Source organism: Phasianus colchicus, chromosome 2 (assembly GCF_987193195.1).
Source record: "Phasianus colchicus chromosome 2, bPhaCol1.hap1.1, whole genome shotgun sequence".
Classification (NCBI taxonomy): Eukaryota; Metazoa; Chordata; class Aves; order Galliformes; family Phasianidae; genus Phasianus; species Phasianus colchicus.
In genome coordinates, this window is record NC_143437.1 from 32,239,695 (window position 1) to 32,259,848 (window position 20,154).

At 35.2% G+C, this 20,154-nt stretch overlaps 1 protein-coding gene across 2 annotated transcripts in view; it reads right to left on the bottom strand.

Moving 5' to 3' along the window:
- CRIM1 (cysteine rich transmembrane BMP regulator 1) overlaps positions 1 to 20,154 on the bottom strand; it is a 165,870-nt gene that overhangs the window by 78,682 nt on the left and 67,034 nt on the right. The window contains exons 1-2 of one of the 2 annotated variants that reach the window (XM_090135290.1): positions 15,254 to 15,594; positions 5,367 to 5,609 (exon numbers count right to left, since the gene is read on the bottom strand). In XM_090135290.1, coding sequence (XP_089991416.1) covers positions 5,367 to 5,609; positions 15,254 to 15,284 — 274 coding nt within the window. In that variant the 5' untranslated portion in view covers positions 15,285 to 15,594. Of the gene's footprint in view, positions 1 to 5,366; positions 5,610 to 15,253; positions 15,595 to 20,154 lie in introns of those variants that run through there. The other variant, XM_031593142.2, reaches the window with a different exon arrangement.

Genomic DNA, 20,154 nt, shown 5'->3' on the forward strand with positions numbered 1-20,154 from the left:
ATCCACACTCATATGCCATCTGAGCATTCTCTCCATATTGAAGATATCTGTTATTACATTATTAAGCTAATCATGGAATTGTTGAGGATGGAAAGAACCTCTGAAGTTCAGCTGGTTTAACCACCCTGCTCTAACATGGTCACCTAGACCAGGCTGCTCAGGACTATTCCCATGCATCAGTGTGACTTCCACTGAGTTCTCTCCTCTGCAGGCTAAGCATTCCCAGCTCTGTCAGTCTTTCCTCAAATGACAGAGTTGAAGAGAGGTAAAAGATTGGAAGCAGGAAAAAAAAAAATGTTCCTGCTAATTTCAGATTTAAATTGGTTTCTCAAAATTCAAAAAGCATTTAGCTTAACTTTCCAGCATGCTGACAATAATGTAAGGTAACAGAACAATCTATAATCATATTCTTTATTACTTAAAAAGTTTTTCCCAGCTTAGCTGCATTATCATTCTAACAAATGAGACAGTAACCATTTACCATTGAAATACTAGTTTTGTTTTCAGGTCTTACATTGGCTCCAGCAACTATCTAAAGTGTACATTTCATGAACAAGTTTAGGGTTAGAAAGCTAATAGAATGATAAATCCTGTTTAAATAAAATTATTTTTTCTTTACTAGAAACATTAAGCTTTAGACATCTAGTTTGACTAATACATCACCGTAAGAACTCAAACATGTTGAAATTTCCTATTACTGAAGTTGCACTCAATGTTTATGAATCTTCAATTCATGCATTGAATTTGTAACTCTTATTAGTTACTTCTTTTTTTTTTCCTATAAAAATGTAAAGAACGTAGCAGAAACCCTATCAAGATTGTAAACCATGCCTCACCTCTAGCACTGTGCAACCACCTCTGTAAACTACAAAACCTGGGTTCTCCAATCATAAAACCATAAATACTAGGAGAAAATAACTTCCTAGTAAAATATATTAACACAATTATTTGAAGTTCCACCTTTACATACTGCACTAGCTTCTCTAAGAATGGCATACATAGTACAGAGATGAAATACCAATAGCTGCCTGCACGTCTAAAGGCCGAAAAACAAGGCAGTATTTGCACCCAGTGCAACACTGGCTCAGCATAGGGAAGGTTTTGTGTTTTTTGATAGTTTTTTTGTTTGGTTTTCCCAGAAGTAAAGGTTTCCTGAAGTTCTTTTCTAAGAGTACAAAGCCAACATCTTCAACAGCCAAGAAGCATCACACAACACCCTTCACTTTCAGATCAAGATGCACTTAAACTCCTCCCTCATTAATAACATAATACAACCTAACTACATTTGGTAAAGTTAATTACATTTTCACTTCAAAAGAAGAAGGAAAAACAAAAACCACAAAAGCCACACACCTCCTTCATCCCCTAGACTTTTCCTGAAAAAAATCAGGATCCTGAAATACGCTCATGTATTATGTTTATAATTTAATTTGTTTTTGTCTTTCTTTGACAATCCATCATCCTTTTTACACTTCTTCACACCTTAGAACATGATAAACACAACAGAAAAGATAACATTCCCAGACTTCTAGAGCAGTTCTCTCACTGACTTAGTGACTTCATTAACTTCACTGTCACATATACTTCCTAATATAGCCCTGCTGCTTTTACTTATTTTTACTGAGTAGTTCTAATTGCTTTCTTCCTTACCATCATTGCCATTATCAGTCATTTCTCTGTTAGAAAAGTATCTGAGACTTTTCCAATTGATTTTCATAAGTCTTTTTCCAAACTCGTCTTTTAAGTCCTTTCAAAATCACCTTCTAAGAAAGCATCTAAAAAAACCCAATCAAGGAACAACCATATACTATTTTTGAACACAATAAAGAATGAAGTTATATAACTATACTTCCTACTATCTATAAAACTTGATTTTTCTGACCTCTCCTTCGTGCAAGCCTGTAAAAATTCCAGGCATAATTTTCAATGCTGAAGCTGTACCAGGGTGGAGCACAACTTAGATCCCTATGCATCATCTAGAACTACTTATTAAAATTTACTGCGATCTCAGACTTTCCATCAGGCTTGAACTACTCAGAAAGTTAAATTCTCTGCAGAAAAATGCCAAATGGTAACATCTGATTTATAATTCCAAGTGTTTTAAATGAAGATTAGGTACCAGGAAAAAAAAAAAAAAAAAAAGGTCATTTCAGTTGGAGTAATTCCCATGCCATGAATTGATGCTAGAGATGATAAGTAATCATTGGTTTCTTCAAAACCTTGATTTGTTTAGCCCAGAGCAGAGGAGCTGAGGGGAGGCCTGATGGCGGCTGCAGCTCCTCACAGGGAGCGGAGGGGCAGCGCTGAGCTCTGCTCTGTGTGACAGCGACAGGGCCCGAGGGAACGGCATGGAGCTGTGTCAGGGGAGGGCAGTGTGGGGTTAGGGAAAGTAGGTTGCTTATGACACCAGATCAGCGTGTCATCTCAGAAATGAGCATAGGAAGAACATCAAAACAAAAAAGACTTGCAGGCAATAGGTAACATAACTGTTATGAAATGCTCGGTGCAACACTTGGTAAGAATATCTGTCAAGTTAATCTGGAAGTTAGTAGACTGGTACTACTGAGATACTAACTTCATTTTAATCATATATTAATGCCTCTGATCACTGTGATCATTGTATTGAAGAAAAATTGGCACATTTTGAAACGAAAATTTTCATTTTTATACAAGCATTTAATCTTAAGGCAACCACTTCCTATTTTCCTTTCAGTAACTCAATTACCATAGTATATTTACATGTGTAATTCTCAGCAGAAGATTCCAAATTCAAATGTCACTGTAAACTGAAAAGCAATGTTGTATTATTTAAGGAATAGAAACAAACACAGTTCATGCTTTAATTCCATAAATGCTTTAGATTGACATAAAACAGCACTGTTACCATAGGAAGCACACCTCTAGCTTCTGGCACGCTCTTTCCACCAGAACCTCCTCACTGGTTGAGAACCTCTAAAGAGGCTGGTTACTGAGACACAATAGTGAAGGAAGAGCAAGCACCCTGATAGCAGAAGTTACGAAACTTCAATTTTAAGTCTGTAGTAAAATATGCAGAAATTTTCTCCTTTCCACATGTAAACTTCATAGACATGCTAACGCTATTCAACAGAATGGATAATATCAGTTCCATAAGAAACGCTGCATGAACAGTTAACCACATGTGTTACTACACGTTTGGTAGTACATATATACACACGGAGAATAAATGGTACAAAACAGTATAGGAAAAGATGGAACAGACAAAATGACCTCTAGTGGTCTCCTCCAAAAATTATTCTAGAATTCTATGACTATGAATACAAAACTTTAATAAACAAGATGTTCCAGTGCTTATTTTCACATATAAAAAAGAAACAAATGAAATCTTACTTGAAACCACAGTGATTAACATGACACAAAAGTTTAGATAACATAAACCATGTCATTTTTTCTGACTTGCAAATTTGAAAAAAATAAAAAATGAGGAAATATTAAAAAAAGATTTCATATTCAGATTTTCTTCACATACCAAGAACAAATTATGTTGTTTGTGAAAGCGCCTTGAAAACAAGGCTCCTCTGAAAACTGAGCAATGCTTCAGATTTGCAAAGATTTGCCACTAAAAAAAAAACAAACTCAAAAAGTCTTCTGTGGTAAGGAATTTGGAGTCTACTAACTCTTGCCAACATTAACCTACTCCTTCCTTTGTTTTTTGGTCTTGTGTTGACTTGCTTTTTTTTCCCACAGTCTTCCCACTACTCCAAACAGCCAACAGAATAAACATCTACATCAAGGTTAAAAAAAAAAAAAAAAGAAAAGAAAAAAAGGCAAAACAAAAACACACACAAAGAAAAAATGCAACTAGTACAGCTGCTGAAGTCTAACTTGACAAAAATTGGGCTACACAGTGACTAAGAAACCCACCTGTAACAGTACTCCTTTTTTTCCTAAAACCAAGGCACTGTGAGCAAGTACCTTAATCATTTCATCTTTCATTAACCATTTTTGCCTGGACACCAAAGAGTGCTCACTTCACTTAGTCCCTCACCAACACTTCATTCAGTTCCTGTTGTCTTCAAACCTGCTGGCCTCCTTCCCTATCCCCCCAGCTCCACTTTTCCATATACCCAAGCCAATGCAGACTCCTACTACTATTCTCTTTCACTTCTTGATCCTTCAGGGATTGTTGCCTTTTCTAGGCTCTTACCATACACCATATAAATTACTCAACTCTGCGAGATAATGAAAATATTTTCTTTGATAACTAAGGTCTCAGACTCTCTGCTCTCTGTTAGCCCCTCAACCTAACCACCTAACCACCAATGCAAAGCAGTATTCTTCCCTTAAATTCTCTTAGTTTCCTTCTGGATTGTCTTCAAAGCCTCTGCTCCTCTACCCTCCTAAATGCATATCCCTCCAGTAAGAAATGCAAAGCACTTCAAAAAAAGAATATATAGCCACATAAACCCATAATATAAATGAATTACCACATAATCCAACAATTGTAGTTTCTGTAGTAATCCTACAGAAAGATCTTGGTTCACAGCATTTCACAAACTAAATAAATCTCAAGAGTTCACTCTTAATCCGCATTTTGTATGAAATGCCAGAAGTAATTATTTCACAATTGTACACTAAATACAAAGACTCATCCAAAATAGTACTCTGCCCTCGAACGTCACATTTTAAGGAAATGTGGACAAACTCAGGAAAACTTAGAGAGGAACAACATAGCACTAAGTACAAGGAAACTATACCTTAATAAATGTCTACTTGGTAATCCTAGATGAAAGACAGTTGAGGTTGACAAAATGTTCTATTATATGTGTTATTATAAACTTTGTTTTCTCCCTGTTCAAGATAGAGAATTTACTTAAATTTCTACATAGGAAGATTTGCACTGGACATTAGGGAAACCACAAGCAGAGACAAAGACTGCACAACATTTTGAGGAATATTTGAGAAAATGCATAACTTAGCATACTCAAACCTATTTACATATGAAATTTTGGATGTTACTATTTTATATGCCTACTTTCATTCCTTTATTTTTATTACTCATCTTTACCAAAGTCTGGATCAAAAAGAAAAGTGAATTATATCTTCCACTTCACCAAGAATAATAAATCACAAGAAAGGGTTGTTTGTGCTCCCATGCAATGGAAAATGGGTGATGCTGCAAATGCTACAAAGCCTTTGATTATGGTCTTCTGCAGACCTCTTGCTCTATATTGTTAAGGGCCACAAATATCACCTAAATTTTGAAGATCATTCAGATACTACATAGGTTTTATCAGATTCAATTATATAAATAGGAGTACTTGTTAGATAGATTAAACTGAAAATTGAAAAAAAAAAAAAAAAAAAAAAAAGGTGTCAATTTTTACCTGGTTTACATTCATAGAGATCACAGCATTCCCCTGGCTTTCCTGATGCCTTAGAAACCAATATATTCAAATAGCCAGGCTGGCAAACCTTCCTCAAGCAGCCTGCAGGATTACACACACAACGGCTTGGGAGAGGACAGCATTCCCCGGGAGGAGCATAACCTTCAATCAAGATGGAATCTTCTGGACAGCGAGGAGAAAACTGGACCTCACAGCGAGCCTTGGAGCAATCAGGTTTCTCTTCTGAAAAGGAGAGAAAAATCAGCATGCCATATATGTCAGTAAACACTACTCTGAAGCTGTAAAGACGAGCTCAGATAAAGTTCCCTTTATTCTCACTCCCCCAAGACAGTAGAAAGAAAGAAAATTGCTGCTTCTAAATTGATGAGCAAAAATTATGGAATATGCTTAAGAATATCTTGGTATTTGCAAGATGGCAAGTATGTTATAAAATATAATTCTAATATATATATAATTCATGCCATCTGTGTGATTGCTGAACTCATTCCTCAGAAACAACAGCAAAACTACACATTTGGCCATGACATTAGGAACCAACTTATCAAACAACGCACAGCCCCAGTGCTCATATCTACACCTTTAGTACTCATAAGACTGCACATTATGAGTAATTGGTATTAGTGATCTAAAGTGAGATTCCACACACTCAAAAAGCTGTCTCAAAAAGTAAAATTTCCCTGTATATGTTCTCAGTGCTTATATTCAAAGTGTTGTTCCTATGACTTCAGTGGCTTGAGAATCAGAAGAGAAAAAGTTTGACTACTAAGAAAAAATGAGGCACCGGCTGCTGACACACAACAATAAAAGAAGGGATACTGAAGAACAAATTCAACACATTGGTTGTAAATAGTGACAAACTGGACAACACCAATACAGACAAACCAACAATGAAGACACAAGGTTCTTGGAAAACTAGGTAGCAGTCTTCCAAAACTTGAAGTCAAGATTCTTCATAATCAAAACCAAAATCTCAGTTCCAACAGAAAAATTGTGTTGTGCCCTCCAATTTCCTAAGCTACACTAGGAAAAAACAAATCACTCCTGTGACTGATTTACTCTGCAATTCACAGTAAAAAGCTCTCTCATATCCAAGAGGATCCCACTTTGCTTAACACACCTGACTACTGTTAGATAATAAGTGAATACCAGACACTCAAAAAGACAGCATTTTTAGGTTGAGATAGTGACAATTAATACAAAATAATAACTTAAATGTGACACTAGTTAGTGCTGTAATTCTTTTCTTAAAAACAAACAAACAAACAAAAAAAAAACAATCCACACTATTTCCATCTATCTTAGCAAGTAGCCTCCTCTAGGTACAACTTCTAGTTAAGTGCATATACATAAATTTGCATAGGTATATATAATACTTCTAATCATAGAATCACAGAATGATTTGAGTTGGAAGGGACCTTGAAGCCCACCCAGTCGCTACCTCCTGCCTTGGGGGAAACCAAATCAGGCTGCCCAGGGCCCCATCCAACCCAGCCTAGAGGGATTGGGCAGCCACAGCTTCTCTGAACAGCCTGTGCCTATGCTTCACTGCCTTATGAGTAAAGAATTTCTTCCTAAAATCTAACCAAAATCTCCCCTGTTTTAGTTTAAAACCATTCCTCAATACAGTATGTATATATATGATTCAAATATATAAACATAATTTATGTACATATAATTTATATTAAATTTGTATGTATCTATGGAAAACACACACACACACACACGTATATATAAAGAGTTAAGATGAAAAACATATATATATATGTATTGATCTGTATTTATATATCTCCAGACTCTTCATATTTGATCAACTTAAGACAGTATTGAAAAATGCAAGTTTTGTCAAACGACTGGGAATTACAACTCTAGATGCATTTATTCTGAGCACCAATGCAAAGCCTACTGTTGGAGTTGCTAAGATCATCTAGGAAAAATGTAAAAAAAAAAGAAAAGGAAAAGGATATTTCAATACTAGGCATGTGAGAAGTACTGCTGGCAGTGGAAAGAAGAGAAAAATGTAAAAAAATAAAAAAGAACTAAGTATATATGAAACGTTATTAACTTCAGAAGTATTTTTCCTGTTATTGTTCTTAATGCAGATAACTATAACAGAATACAATGGGACTCTTCAAACTGCTATTGTTCAATATGACTTGCACCATTTTAAGAGAAAATGAATTAAAAACGACCAACCATCTTTCAAATATCTGTTTGTGTTTTAATACCACATAACTTAGAAATTAACTTAAGATTCTGTTTTTAATCTCGTGTCACTATTACTTTTTGTTCATCATTCCCCCCTCCCCCCCCCAACAAAAACAACAGCAACAAAAAAAAAAAAACACACCCCAAATCCCTTCCTACTGCTACTCATAAATATCCTGCTTCCAAATCATATTCTCAACTTATGTGCGTGGTAAAAGATTACCATTCCAGTACACAAACAAAACTGAGTAAAAGGAATATCAAGTAGAATCACCCATTCTGTATCACGCAGCAGACAACTTTCACTGAGGTTCTCTAACTCCAGGCACATTTAAATCTACTGTAACAAGAGCCCCTTTCTGCAGACCAGGGCATGATTCAGTCATTCCTTTGAATGTGTTTTCTGTTTCTGGGAAGGAGCAAGCAACCAGAACAATATGCAGTTGGCAATATTTAAATTATTCTCTTGTAGAATCTCTACTTCACACTTCTGGAAAGAATCTTACCTAAAACGTGGAGCCACACAGTTCACACATCATCATTTCTATATTTTAGTCAAAACTTTGTAATGAATTAGCACCTCACTTGTGTTGCATTGTCTGAGCCTGGCACTCATGGCATTATTAAAAGGTCAGAGCTGTTTTTTGCTGCATTTCAGAAAAAGCTTTTGAGGGATCCTCATTTTAATAAAAAGCTTTAATAGAAGGCATTACTCTCAAGAAATCATTGAAAAAAGGTTCAAGTTTTTCTTTCTGTTATCTCAGAAACTCACAAACTTGCAAATATATGCATCTTTATTTACCGGGATCAAGTTTTCTATATGATATATATTTCTAAAACTAATTGTCCTTAATTAACTTACTAGCTTAACTTTTCATTGCTTGATCTAAGGAGGTGTCAAAGTAATATTTGTCATCTACTTTGTGAACAAATTAAAATACAGCTACAAATGTCACTGCTTTAACAGGATTCCTAATTTAATCCCATTACATACGGATGCTTAAGATTTCATCAAAGAAGAGGAATTGCTTGTTTAAAAATTATTCTCCTTTACTAACAAACACTTCCAGCTCTTACAAAGGAAGTATATAAGAAACTGTTTGTCAGAGCAGGAAAAAAAAAAAAAAAGAAAATATAAGAAATTACCTCAAAAAGTTGAAAATGTCATTTCACAGAAAACAACTGTGAAGTACTTCACCAGAAATATTTTTTCCTACATTATCCCTTTTCTAGAGAGTAGGGACTACTGAAAAGTGGCTTCTTAACAGACCACAACAGAAACCTTCTCTGTGAAGAACTGGTCCATCTCTGAGAAGTTGTCCATTACACAAGTCAGGATCTTCCTGACCGGCATCTTCAAAGTCAAACAAGGTATCAGTTTTAAGGCTTTGTTTTCTTACTCATCTGATTTAACTTACTTTTGTAATAAACAGAACATACATAATTGTTACAAATTTTCCCATCCTTTCTGTGCTCAGGCACAGGAGAATTTCATTATTCAAAGTAGTCAATTGAAAACCTAACACGTTCTGATTTTCAATAAAAGGGACAATTACATACATGACTATGAAAAAAAACAGCATAGACATGCATCACATTTTTCTAATTGATAATGTAGACTCTCTCACAAGATCTATTTCATATAACCATAATTATATTTCGGAAGAAAACTTAAAGCAGATGTCTCCTTTCTAATTCAGAGTTTATACTTGAGACACTTTAACACTAATTAAAATAAATTCTTATAAAACATTGTTCAACCTCCACCCTTGAAGCTACTGATAGGTCTCCTTTAATAAGTTGACTGCTTTAGCAAGAGCTCGTAGAACTCACAAATTGATTTAATGAAATGAAGTTCTATAGGCTGTTTGCTTTTCACAGAATTGAACAGTTAATGGAAAAAGCACACACAGTATAATCACATTTCAGTCTCTCCTTAAAAAAAAAAAAAAAGGAAAGCATAAAAAAGGAGAGCAATTAGTTACTTGTCAAGGATACATCCGTCAAACTTCTCATAAATTATATCGGAAGAGATAACCTACAACCCAATTAAAAGAAAAAAAAATCTGTTCTCTGAGAATGTTGCTTTTACATTCAAGAAAATAGCATTTCTACACAAAGAAAAGACATATCAGCTTGCTGATGAGCCCTCTCTGTGGGATACATTCTCTTTATAGTCTTTCATCAAACACCACCGGAGCTAGAAGCATTCTGTAACACCGCAATCTCACCAGTCTGAGCCAACAAAGAATCTCTACAAAGATAGAGTCTGGATCAATCAAGCTCAAAGTTACACAAACTATCTATTCAGAGGCAGCCAATCTTCTCAAGAAATTCGGAAATATCTCTGGAAAGATAACGTTTTTAACAAAATGAACACAATCAGAAGAACTGGCATTTTGATGAATTCAAAGTAAGAATTCTATCCTTGGAAACAAACAAACAAACAAACAAACACCTAAAAAGGCAGCCCTAATGACCATTTAATAAAATAATCACTAAAGTTAGCAATGACAATGCTTTTTTTTTTTGTATAAATTATTTCATATTTCAAGACAAACTTCACTTTCTGTGGGTCTGAAGACTCAGGTTTACCTGCTGTAACTTAGCAATTCACCTGCAAAAAGAACCTGCTGTTACTAAGTATATGACAGAGGAAAATCTACAAACATCAATAATAACTGAACCATCAAAGAAACGACATGCTGTGTGCCTTAATATTAAAAGAGGGATCATACATTCAAGATGTCAGAATTTCTCAACAATGATTTTCATTTCTATCCAAATTTCATTTCAGAAAAACACAGAAGCAGCATCTCAGAATGCAAGGCACAGTAACGTTCAAGATAACCCCTCAGTGAAACCATAGCATATTTGTAAAGTGCATGAGAGCAAGGAGAGCAACCTTCAAAAAATAGAATAGAAAGAAGAAATCAAGATCTGGCTTTTTATTTGTTTGTTTTTCACCTTAAAAATTACGAAGAGTCAGTTGGAAAGCAACAGCTGTAAAGGTGGAAGCAGAAAACCACCTTTTGCAGTTTCTTCATTTGAAACGCGCTTACATATTTTTAATGTCATTTCCCCTGAAGTTATCATGGGGAAGTGCAAATATAATGGCAAGTTACTGAAGCTTTTATTTTAAATCAGTGCTTTCTAAGGCAGAAGGTAATTTTTTACCTTCCTGAAAGAGACATACAACATGGAGCATTTAGACAGGCCACTAGTTAGCAGTGTTTTATTAATACTGCCACTGAATATAGGAAGCCTAGATCTCAGGAATTTTTTTTTGTTTTCTTAAGCACAGCAATTGAAACAACTCCCACCGAACAAACACATATTACATACATGAGCCCCCAGACTCATCTTGGCCAGCACCAAAGTGTGGAAATCAAAATGGTTCCTGAAGAACTAAAAACATAGCTTTCACAGATTTCACCTCTGTATCGAATTCTTTTCCTTCATTACATTTGCATGCTCTACTTTGACACGCAGAGGAAGTATATGCCAAGTTAGTTAATGAGAAAAGCAGAGCAGTGAAAGCATTGGTTAGCACAGTGAAAGGTACAGTGCAGTGTGGGTGAAAGTGAGAAGAAAAGCCACTGCCAGGGCAGAAGGCTATTCTCCCCATTCTTCAGGTGAAGTGAAACAGATCTGTGCTTTTCTGGAAACCTTCTGAAGGAGTGATTTTTATCATATTGTCAAAAATTCATGTGACCACAGATGCCTACCCTCAGTCACCATAGAAACAAGGACAGAGTATTTTAATAGGAGTAGAAGGTTAAAGAAAGCAGTAGGAGATTCAGGTCCTAATGCTTCTATGGAGACACTTAACCTGTTCTACAGGTGCCCTTTGAAAAACTGGTATTTCATATATACACATCTCTGTATATATATATGCATTTAGATATAGAGAGAATAAAGCTTATTTTTTTTCTGTTCATCCCTAAGATACATAAAGAATAAGACCAGTTTTGAAATGGCTAGTTTCATATCTGAGAATTTCATTTTTTAAAGAAGCTCAAACCAGACCGTGGTTCATTATGATGAACGCTGTATGACTAAGCAAAGTGATCAAACTGTGTCAGTGCACATGATTTGATGACACATGCTGTCCAGTTGTGTCTCTTTATCTGTAAACTGATTTTGTGAAATCTAGGCTAAAATACAGCCACTTTTACTGTACATTCTTACTGCTTGCACTGAAATACACTGCAAACAATAGACACACTGTACAGCTATACAGTGGCAGGAAGGAAATATTAAAAGGATTAGAGATAAACAAGAAAAATGATTACCCAGCTGAAGCAGTCAGACAGACAGGGATCGATATCGGAATGCAAAATACCCAAAAGGATTTTCAAGAATCAAAAGGACAGTTATAGTAGATTAAAAAATGAGATTACCTTACACACACAATATGCACAATCCTGTATACGGATGAACTGCTACAAATAAAAAAAAGCAGCTAGAGTCTGAACTTTTACCTAAAACTGAACTTTATTTGAAATCCATTCTGTTTTGTAAATGCTTTCTAGCATTCTGAGACGCTGGATTTCACATACCACATGATGGAACAATCTGTCTGGCCCATATAATACGCTAATCTTCTTGTGATTTAACAGCAACAATCTGCATCTAACATAGGCTTGAAAACTTAGAATAAAAAATACAGTCATAGACAATTTTAAGTAAATATGCACATCTCAACATACATCTTTGCAACATGCTATTTTCTATGGATTTGCCAAAGATATTTCATTTTAAGGACCAAATAACCACAAACATGGGTTATGCCGCTCAAGATAATCAAGTAAGATAATAATCCCATCTGAACAGCAAAGCTATTAAGGATGCTATATTCAACTTCTTCATTTTTTCTATTCCAATACTGAAAAAAAAATAAAAATTGATTACTCAAACATAAACCAGAATGGCAGTCATGCCTTAAACTGTCTGCTGTCTGCCAAGGAAAGGGTTTTACCAGAATCGATGAAGATTTATCAGATGTTCTTGCATCTGAAAGCAATCTAGTTTGAGGCAGAAATGGCACTTAGTTTCAAACTTCCCAGCTCAAAGTACTTCTCTGTTAGGCTTAGAAACTGTCTTGCTTGGTTCTCCAAGTAAGTCCTCCTGTTACTCCATTTCATTTAAAATGTCTTCTCAATGCATATAAATATTTTGAAATATAAATTAACAGCTTGACACCAACAAGGATCAATACAGATCTATTGTGGGTAATACTAGCTGTTTAACAAAACTCTACAAGCAATACTTAAAGATAAGGAAATGAGCCCAGCGGGCTGCACACCAGGAGGGGAAGTATGCAACTCTGGGGAAATGATCCATGCTACCAGCAACCATGCTGCTTTTAATGAAGTCAAAATTTTTGAGCTTCAATATTTAAAATACTTCAGGAGGCAGATGGAGAAATGAGTAGATTGATACCTGGAGTCAGATTTACTGCAATGAAGAGCTTGTACAATGATATGGTAACGTGCCTATTATTGACAGATACATCAAGGTACTCAGCATATGCTGAGTGGCTGGATTACCATTGTTTAAAAAATAAATAAAAGGGAAAGGGGAAAAAAGAATATTCAATATCATCTTGATTGGAATAACAATTTCTTTATAAAGAAGAACCTATTATTCTGGATGAATAACACTACTACTGGTCAAGCTATTTAGCTATGAATCAACTGAAATTTCAAAATGAAGAAAGTATGTAAACAGCAATGAGGTGGTCTCAACTACAGAGCCAATACTTTAAAAGAATGCCAAAACATTTTGGAAGTAAATAAAAAATGAAGACGCTTAATTTGCTTACAATCAATAAAAAGCAGATATGCTTCAATGACTTGCAAAAATGTACAGTAGTAGTAAGGTCACTAATCAAGCAGTATGTATTCCTTACTGCAAGGAGTAGCAAACTTACATAGTTCTGTATAGGTACCAAACTGGTGACAAAGCAGAAATATTTGGAACAGTTCTGTTTAGTACAGCTTAAGAAAAATACAAACAAGTTGACATCTGGAGAAATAATCACAAGAAATGACACTCAATAAAATTCTAGATCATTTCAATGAATAAGGAGATGGTGGGTATTCCACACCAGAAGTTTTTCTCCCAGGATGAAGTCTTCTAAGAAACTAGTACATATGACACTTAAGATGTAGGAAGCACGAATAAGCAGGGTAGCAGAAGATTCAATTGTAATAGAAGTTAAAGCACTCTGGTTCTTATTCCAGAGGCAATTTCTCACATTTAATGCAAAAACATGGAATGTTTGAAATATTATAGTCTATGGATATAGGCTTTCTTGAACACAAAGAATACATGCATAAGGAAAAATAGTGTTAAGCACTTAAATATCACAAAATTGACTTTGCTACATTCCAGATTTCACTTGCAATATCTGTTTTAAGCACTCACTTCCATTATTTGATTTTTTTATACCTATCAATCACATGCATAGAAAAAGAAAAAAACAATATCTTAGAAAAATATTTGGTAAAAAAACAAAAAAAACAGCATCAAAAGAGAAAAAGAAACATACATAATTTTATTTATATTCTAGAATCTATACAGTTTAAGGTTGAGGAGACAGCTGTCCAACCTCACGAAAGTTTCTGAGAATTGATAAGAAAAATAAACAGGTTACTGAAAATTTGAAAATCATCTTGCTCTTTCTGCTTCCAAAGTACAACAGCATCTAAATCAGAAATATGTACACACTTAGTTTTTTTAAAGCATAAAAATAAAAAGGTCAACTGCACATATATAGATATATTCATAACCAGCCCTCAAACAGAATAAATACCGCAAGAAATCAGAGTATGAAAAGGCCAAACAAGTTGCTCCATTCCATTCCATTCCGTTGCCATCTGACAGATGGCAGCAGAGGGGCAGTCTGACAAAATGGTGTCTGACATGGAAGTTGTATGAAGCAAAAGGGGGTCTCTGAATTTCTCCTTGCAAACAAACAAACAAAACAAGAAAACTGTACCCACTGACATTCATTGATGTTTGCTGAACATTCATGGAGATGTGGATGTGAGCACAGTGAAGTGGTGGATGGTGTGTTTCAATAGTGGTGACAGCAATATGAAAGACAAGCCGTGCTCTATGAACATGCACAGCTGTCACATCACCAAAATGAAGCAAGTCTCCATCAGCTCATTCACGTGAATTAATGGATTACAAACAGGGAACTGTGTACAGAGATTAATATTGGCTTCAGTGTGTTAGAAATAATGGCAGCAACACTGGAATACTGCAAAGTTCGCACAAAGTGGATCCCACAGATGCTCACATATGAACAGAAAGAACTTCGTATGCAAGTTTGTCAAGACTTATCGCACCAATACAATGCTGAATTTGACTGTTTCCTGGATCACATCATAACTGGAGATGAAACCTGGTGTCACCACTACAAACCAGAATCAAAACAGCATTTTATGGAGTGGCTGGCCACATGTGAATTCCCCATCAAAGAAGCAGCCCTCAGATGGTAAAGCAATGTGCGCTGCCTTGTGGGATAGGGAAGGGTTGATCTCTCTGGATTTCCTTGATCCTGAACAAACCACCAACTCTGACCACTACATCATAATATTGAGTAAGCTGAAGTCAAACCTTCCAGTCAGGTCAGAGAAAAATACCACCTTTCTCTTGCAACGTAACACCAAGCTCCATGCCAGTTTGAAGATCATGGAGTACACCATCAATCTTGGCTGGAATATTCTACCGCACTTTATAGTTCAGTTTTGGCACCTCCTGACTTCAATCTGTTTAGGCTGATGAAGGATGGACTGCATGGCAACATTTTCCTAGCAACGATGCTGTCATGGCAGCTATGAAACAGTGGATCACATCCACTGATGCAGATTTTTATGAACACAATGCATTAGGAGCACAGAATGCAGTCTCGTGTTCATTGCTGGTGATAATGCATAGCATCATGGTGGTGGTTATAGTGATGGTCATGGTGGTGGCTGTATTTTACAGCTAAGAATCTGATCTATCAAATAATGTTACTGTGTGCTAAAAATCCGTTGAAATTTCCATGGAAATGAATAGGGGGCATTACTTTCAGAGTGACACACACAATATCCATGGTCTTTATTCCTCACATAGTCAATAAACAGGTGCCCACAAAGGGCTGTTCAGGTACCTACATCAAGTGCTCATAATAGACAGTACAATTGGAACACAACTATGACCAAATGTTAAATGCTACCAGATATCCCCACCCTCTTGCAGCATCTCCTGTTTTGCTTCAAAGCAGCAACATCACGCAGAGAGAATGAAACTTCAAAACTACAGAAAAGCACAAAGTTCAAGCTTACACAGCACTGAGCTTCTGTTAGCACTAGCACAAGAATTTTGCTGACTGAGTAGTCATTAAACTTGGACCCCTCTATTTAAAGCTGGATGAATGCCACCCTCTTTTATTACAAACAAAAGACAGCAAGTCTGGAAAAAAAACAACAATCCTACACCCAAAACATAAAAATAATCCCTCATCTTTAGCATATTGTTGACATAATGAAAGAAGCAATGTTCTTTCATTAGAATCAATTTCTGATCTCAAATTTAACTATACAGTTGAGTATAAACTAGATAGAAAGTTCTCTTCCAAGAGTAGCCCAAAGGGAAATCATTTAGAAGACTGCAAGTATGGAAACAGTTTTTCCCACGTGTATCTTTTTATTTATCAGGACCACAAAGGACAAATAATCTTGCTCAGAAATTTGTTTTGCTTCTTCAACCCTGTGTTTTCTTTATTCTATCCTCTTCACTGTCCTTTCCTCTTGGGTTATCCATTTATGGTTTATGTCCTGTAACAATCTACCTTAATGCAAAATAGTATTTTCTTTCAAACATCAAGGATAAGAATATCTATGGCATTTTGCGTAACAACTTCCGTGATGCAACTAGAAAAATTGAGAAATTCAGCTGCATAAGTGTTTGATTAAGACATTTTCTTTGGGCAGTTTGAGCACCGAATGTATTATTTGCATAACTCTAAAAAGTACATTACACATCTTTATGAAACAAGGTACGTAGTGAGGATGGTTATTGCCATGAAACTGTAGATATGGTTGCACTTCACAAGTGAAGTGAAGCAAGTTAGTATGTTTTCTAGAAAGATTCTTAAGACTGTATTCCTTGCATAGGTTTGAGGTTCAGACATATCTAAAGCCATTTTTAGAGCCAACTGTATGTGATTCACGGTTCAAGAGCTGTACACAATCCACGTACATTACTTCTAAACATAAATTGGCAGTGGTAATAGTCAAGTCATATCCGAAAGCACTTTATAAGATACTAAGCTGGAAAAGTAGGATTCTCTGTTGAATTAAAGAATTACTAGCAAACCAGTTAAGTATATGATATGGTCACAATATGCGATGCTAGTATCTCCAAAACAGGAGAGAGAAACCAATTATGTATTTGTAGAGGCTCCTTGCAGAACCTAAAAACCTCCACAAGAAGGAAGATGGCACATACAATTTTGAATAGTATCCACTGAGAGCCCTGAGGAAGGGACTACTTCTGTCAGTTCTTATATCATAATGATAGGGATTCTATTTGATAATCACGCGCTGGGAGGCAAGACAAGCAGGAAGGCCAGAATGTTAGTTGATAGTTGTTGTGAACAAAATCCTTTTATCACCCAAGCATAGACCAATGGGAAATGGAGGAAAAATATATTAGGTTACTAGCAAACGCTAAGAAATTATAACACAAATTATAATTCATTCAACCTAGACATTGAGCTTATCATATAACCTGACACAATGTATTTCTTTAAGAAATCCAAAAGGTTAAGAAAATATTCCTTCCTACAGGCCAAGCTGAAAAGTGGTATTGCAGGAGTCAGCAAAGCCTGAGCAGTACTAACCAGGAAAGACTGCTGACATCCAACAAGGTGAGACCAACCAAGCGTTTCTTTCCTGAATACCACAGACTCTGCTGCATGTGTTTCAAAGCAGTGACACTCCTTTAATTAACAATATTTGTACTGCTTTTCCCTGCTTGTCTAGAAGGAAACATTAAGAACAAAATCTTGTACTGCTCCATGATGAGGTATCTCACATGTTAAAGATTCTTACTCCACTGTACACTTCATTTAACAGCAGTCCTCACTGCTTTACAATAAACTAACAGCTGCTTAAGTAAAGAAGGAAGAATGAAAAATATTTATGTATGCAATTGTAGCTAACTGGTGATACAAATTTAATCATTCCTATGTAAATTTGATTTCCGCAAAAGAAAACCTAAATGAGCAAATAAACTAATTAAAAGTGCTATAAGACATAAAAAAATAATTAAGAAAGCTAGCAAGATTTCAACCCTAACATGTAATTGAAGAGATGGCAGGAAAGCGATTGAGAAGTTTTGGATTAGCTTTCTAATTCCCATTTGAACATATCTTTTATTTTAAAGAACTTTTCTGGAACTACGGAAACATCAGTTTAACACCTACTGAAACACTTTTACCAACATGTATTTTTCCTTACTCATCTGACAACTATACATCAAGCCTTTTAAAGCACTAAAGAAATGGAATGAGCGCACAGAATCTAACAGACATTTTGTAAAAGTGGTGGGAAACAAACAAACAAAACAAATCCAACAATTTCTTCCCTCTCTCCCCCCCCCAGAAAACCCCACTTCCTAAAATAATGTTTTGTACTTATCATTAAAAATCCTTAGGTTTCAAGAGGCTTATCTATTTCATTTCCTTCTAGCCAATCATAACTAAACAATCTTACTATTCAGAAACAGATCTTTACTTAAGGAACTACTAGGTGTGCATAATGAAGTGTGTTTGAAACAAGACTTTTTGTTAGCTTAACTTGAAACGCACACTTTTTTTTCCAAGCAAATGAAAAAGTTACATAACATACCATCTAGGTATTACTGCTGACAATCAAACAATTCTTCTCTAATCTTTCAAATCTATGCAATGAATGCATTTTCTCAACAAAGAATAAATACTTGCTTTCATGGAATTCTGGATCAAGACCTACAAGGTTTATCTGAGAACTCTGCAGTATAAGCATGCAGGAAAGAGATGATTAAGTAATGTTGACATTTCAGAAATGCTAAAATAGGATACAAATATTTCAGCTTGCACCTCCAGAATCTCACCAATGTAAAGAAAAAGAAAATTGAAGTCTACCAGGAAAGAATTGGTTATTACACCACATTTCTTACACATGCATAACCCACTCTCTTTAATGCCTTACATGAACACTTTAAAGGAAGCAAAGGGAGGGAAGTAGTTAGTAAGTTTAATGTATGAGAGCTGCTCCAAAAGTAATGTCTCATATTTGCTTTATAAAATAATGTTGGTGTGCTCTTTATTTCAGTTGTAACTTCCTTAGAAATAAATAGAAGGCATTTCTTTCAGTGACTTGTGTATTGCTCGCATATTTAAAATACAGCTCAGATCCTAACTGTATGCTATGCTTATCCCACCTAGTGTCCCATGAAATACATTTTTAAATATCAGAATATGCTGCCATTCCCTTATCACACTGTAGATTTCAATATATTATTCTAGAATTCCATTTAAGCAACAACCATTCAAAAAAAAAAAAAAAAAAAAAAAAAAAAAAAAGGTAAGCAAAAGCTGAGATGAAATTGAGAACAAAAAGCTGAAACAAAACTAAAATCCACATTATTTTAGTCAATCTCATATTCCAGGCACAATTTTTATCACACTAAAAAACAAGCAAAACTAACACTGCATAGCAAAATGGGCAGTAGGACAAGCTTAAATGATGTGTAAATGTGTGGTTTATGAAATACACCTTGGGAAATAAATAATTTATCTACCAAGATTTAAGATCAGATCTTCAGTTAGCATAAATTGTCTTAGATGTCTGTAATAATAATAGTAATAAAGGAGTTCAAGGTACTTACATGAATTTACATCATTTCATGTCTCACACATTACAATGCGGTAAATAAGAGTATAGACCACAAAAAATTTGGATCATAAAAATAAGAGAAATAAATAAATCTCTATGGATGCTCCAACTGATAGAAAATTCATGAGATCTGAGACAAAATTTTAGCACTACATTCAACTGGACTGAATTTTTACTCCTAGTTTTGTGAACTCAGACAAGCTCTTTTGCTCCTGTTTCACTTCCCAATCTACCATTCCTTATATAAATACATTACTTCACAAAGGCCTGAGGAGCGCTGGTTCTACAGGTAGTGTCATGCTTTGCAGTTTTTTCAGTCAAAATCCCTAGATGCTGCCAAAAAACAAATTTGTGAGGTATGTATCTGAAAACACTATATGTATATATACATATACATATATATATATATATATATATATACATATATACATATATACACATATGTATATATGCCAGAAAATCTGAAAAAGATTTCAGGACAAAGAAGTACAAATTACATTTTTCATTTGAAGACTTGAACCTGAGTATAATTCCTTGGCTAGAACCAACAGAACAGAATGCAACATGAAGTACCATTGAATGAGTTTTTACTAATCAGTCACTGGCAAGTAGCTAGAGTG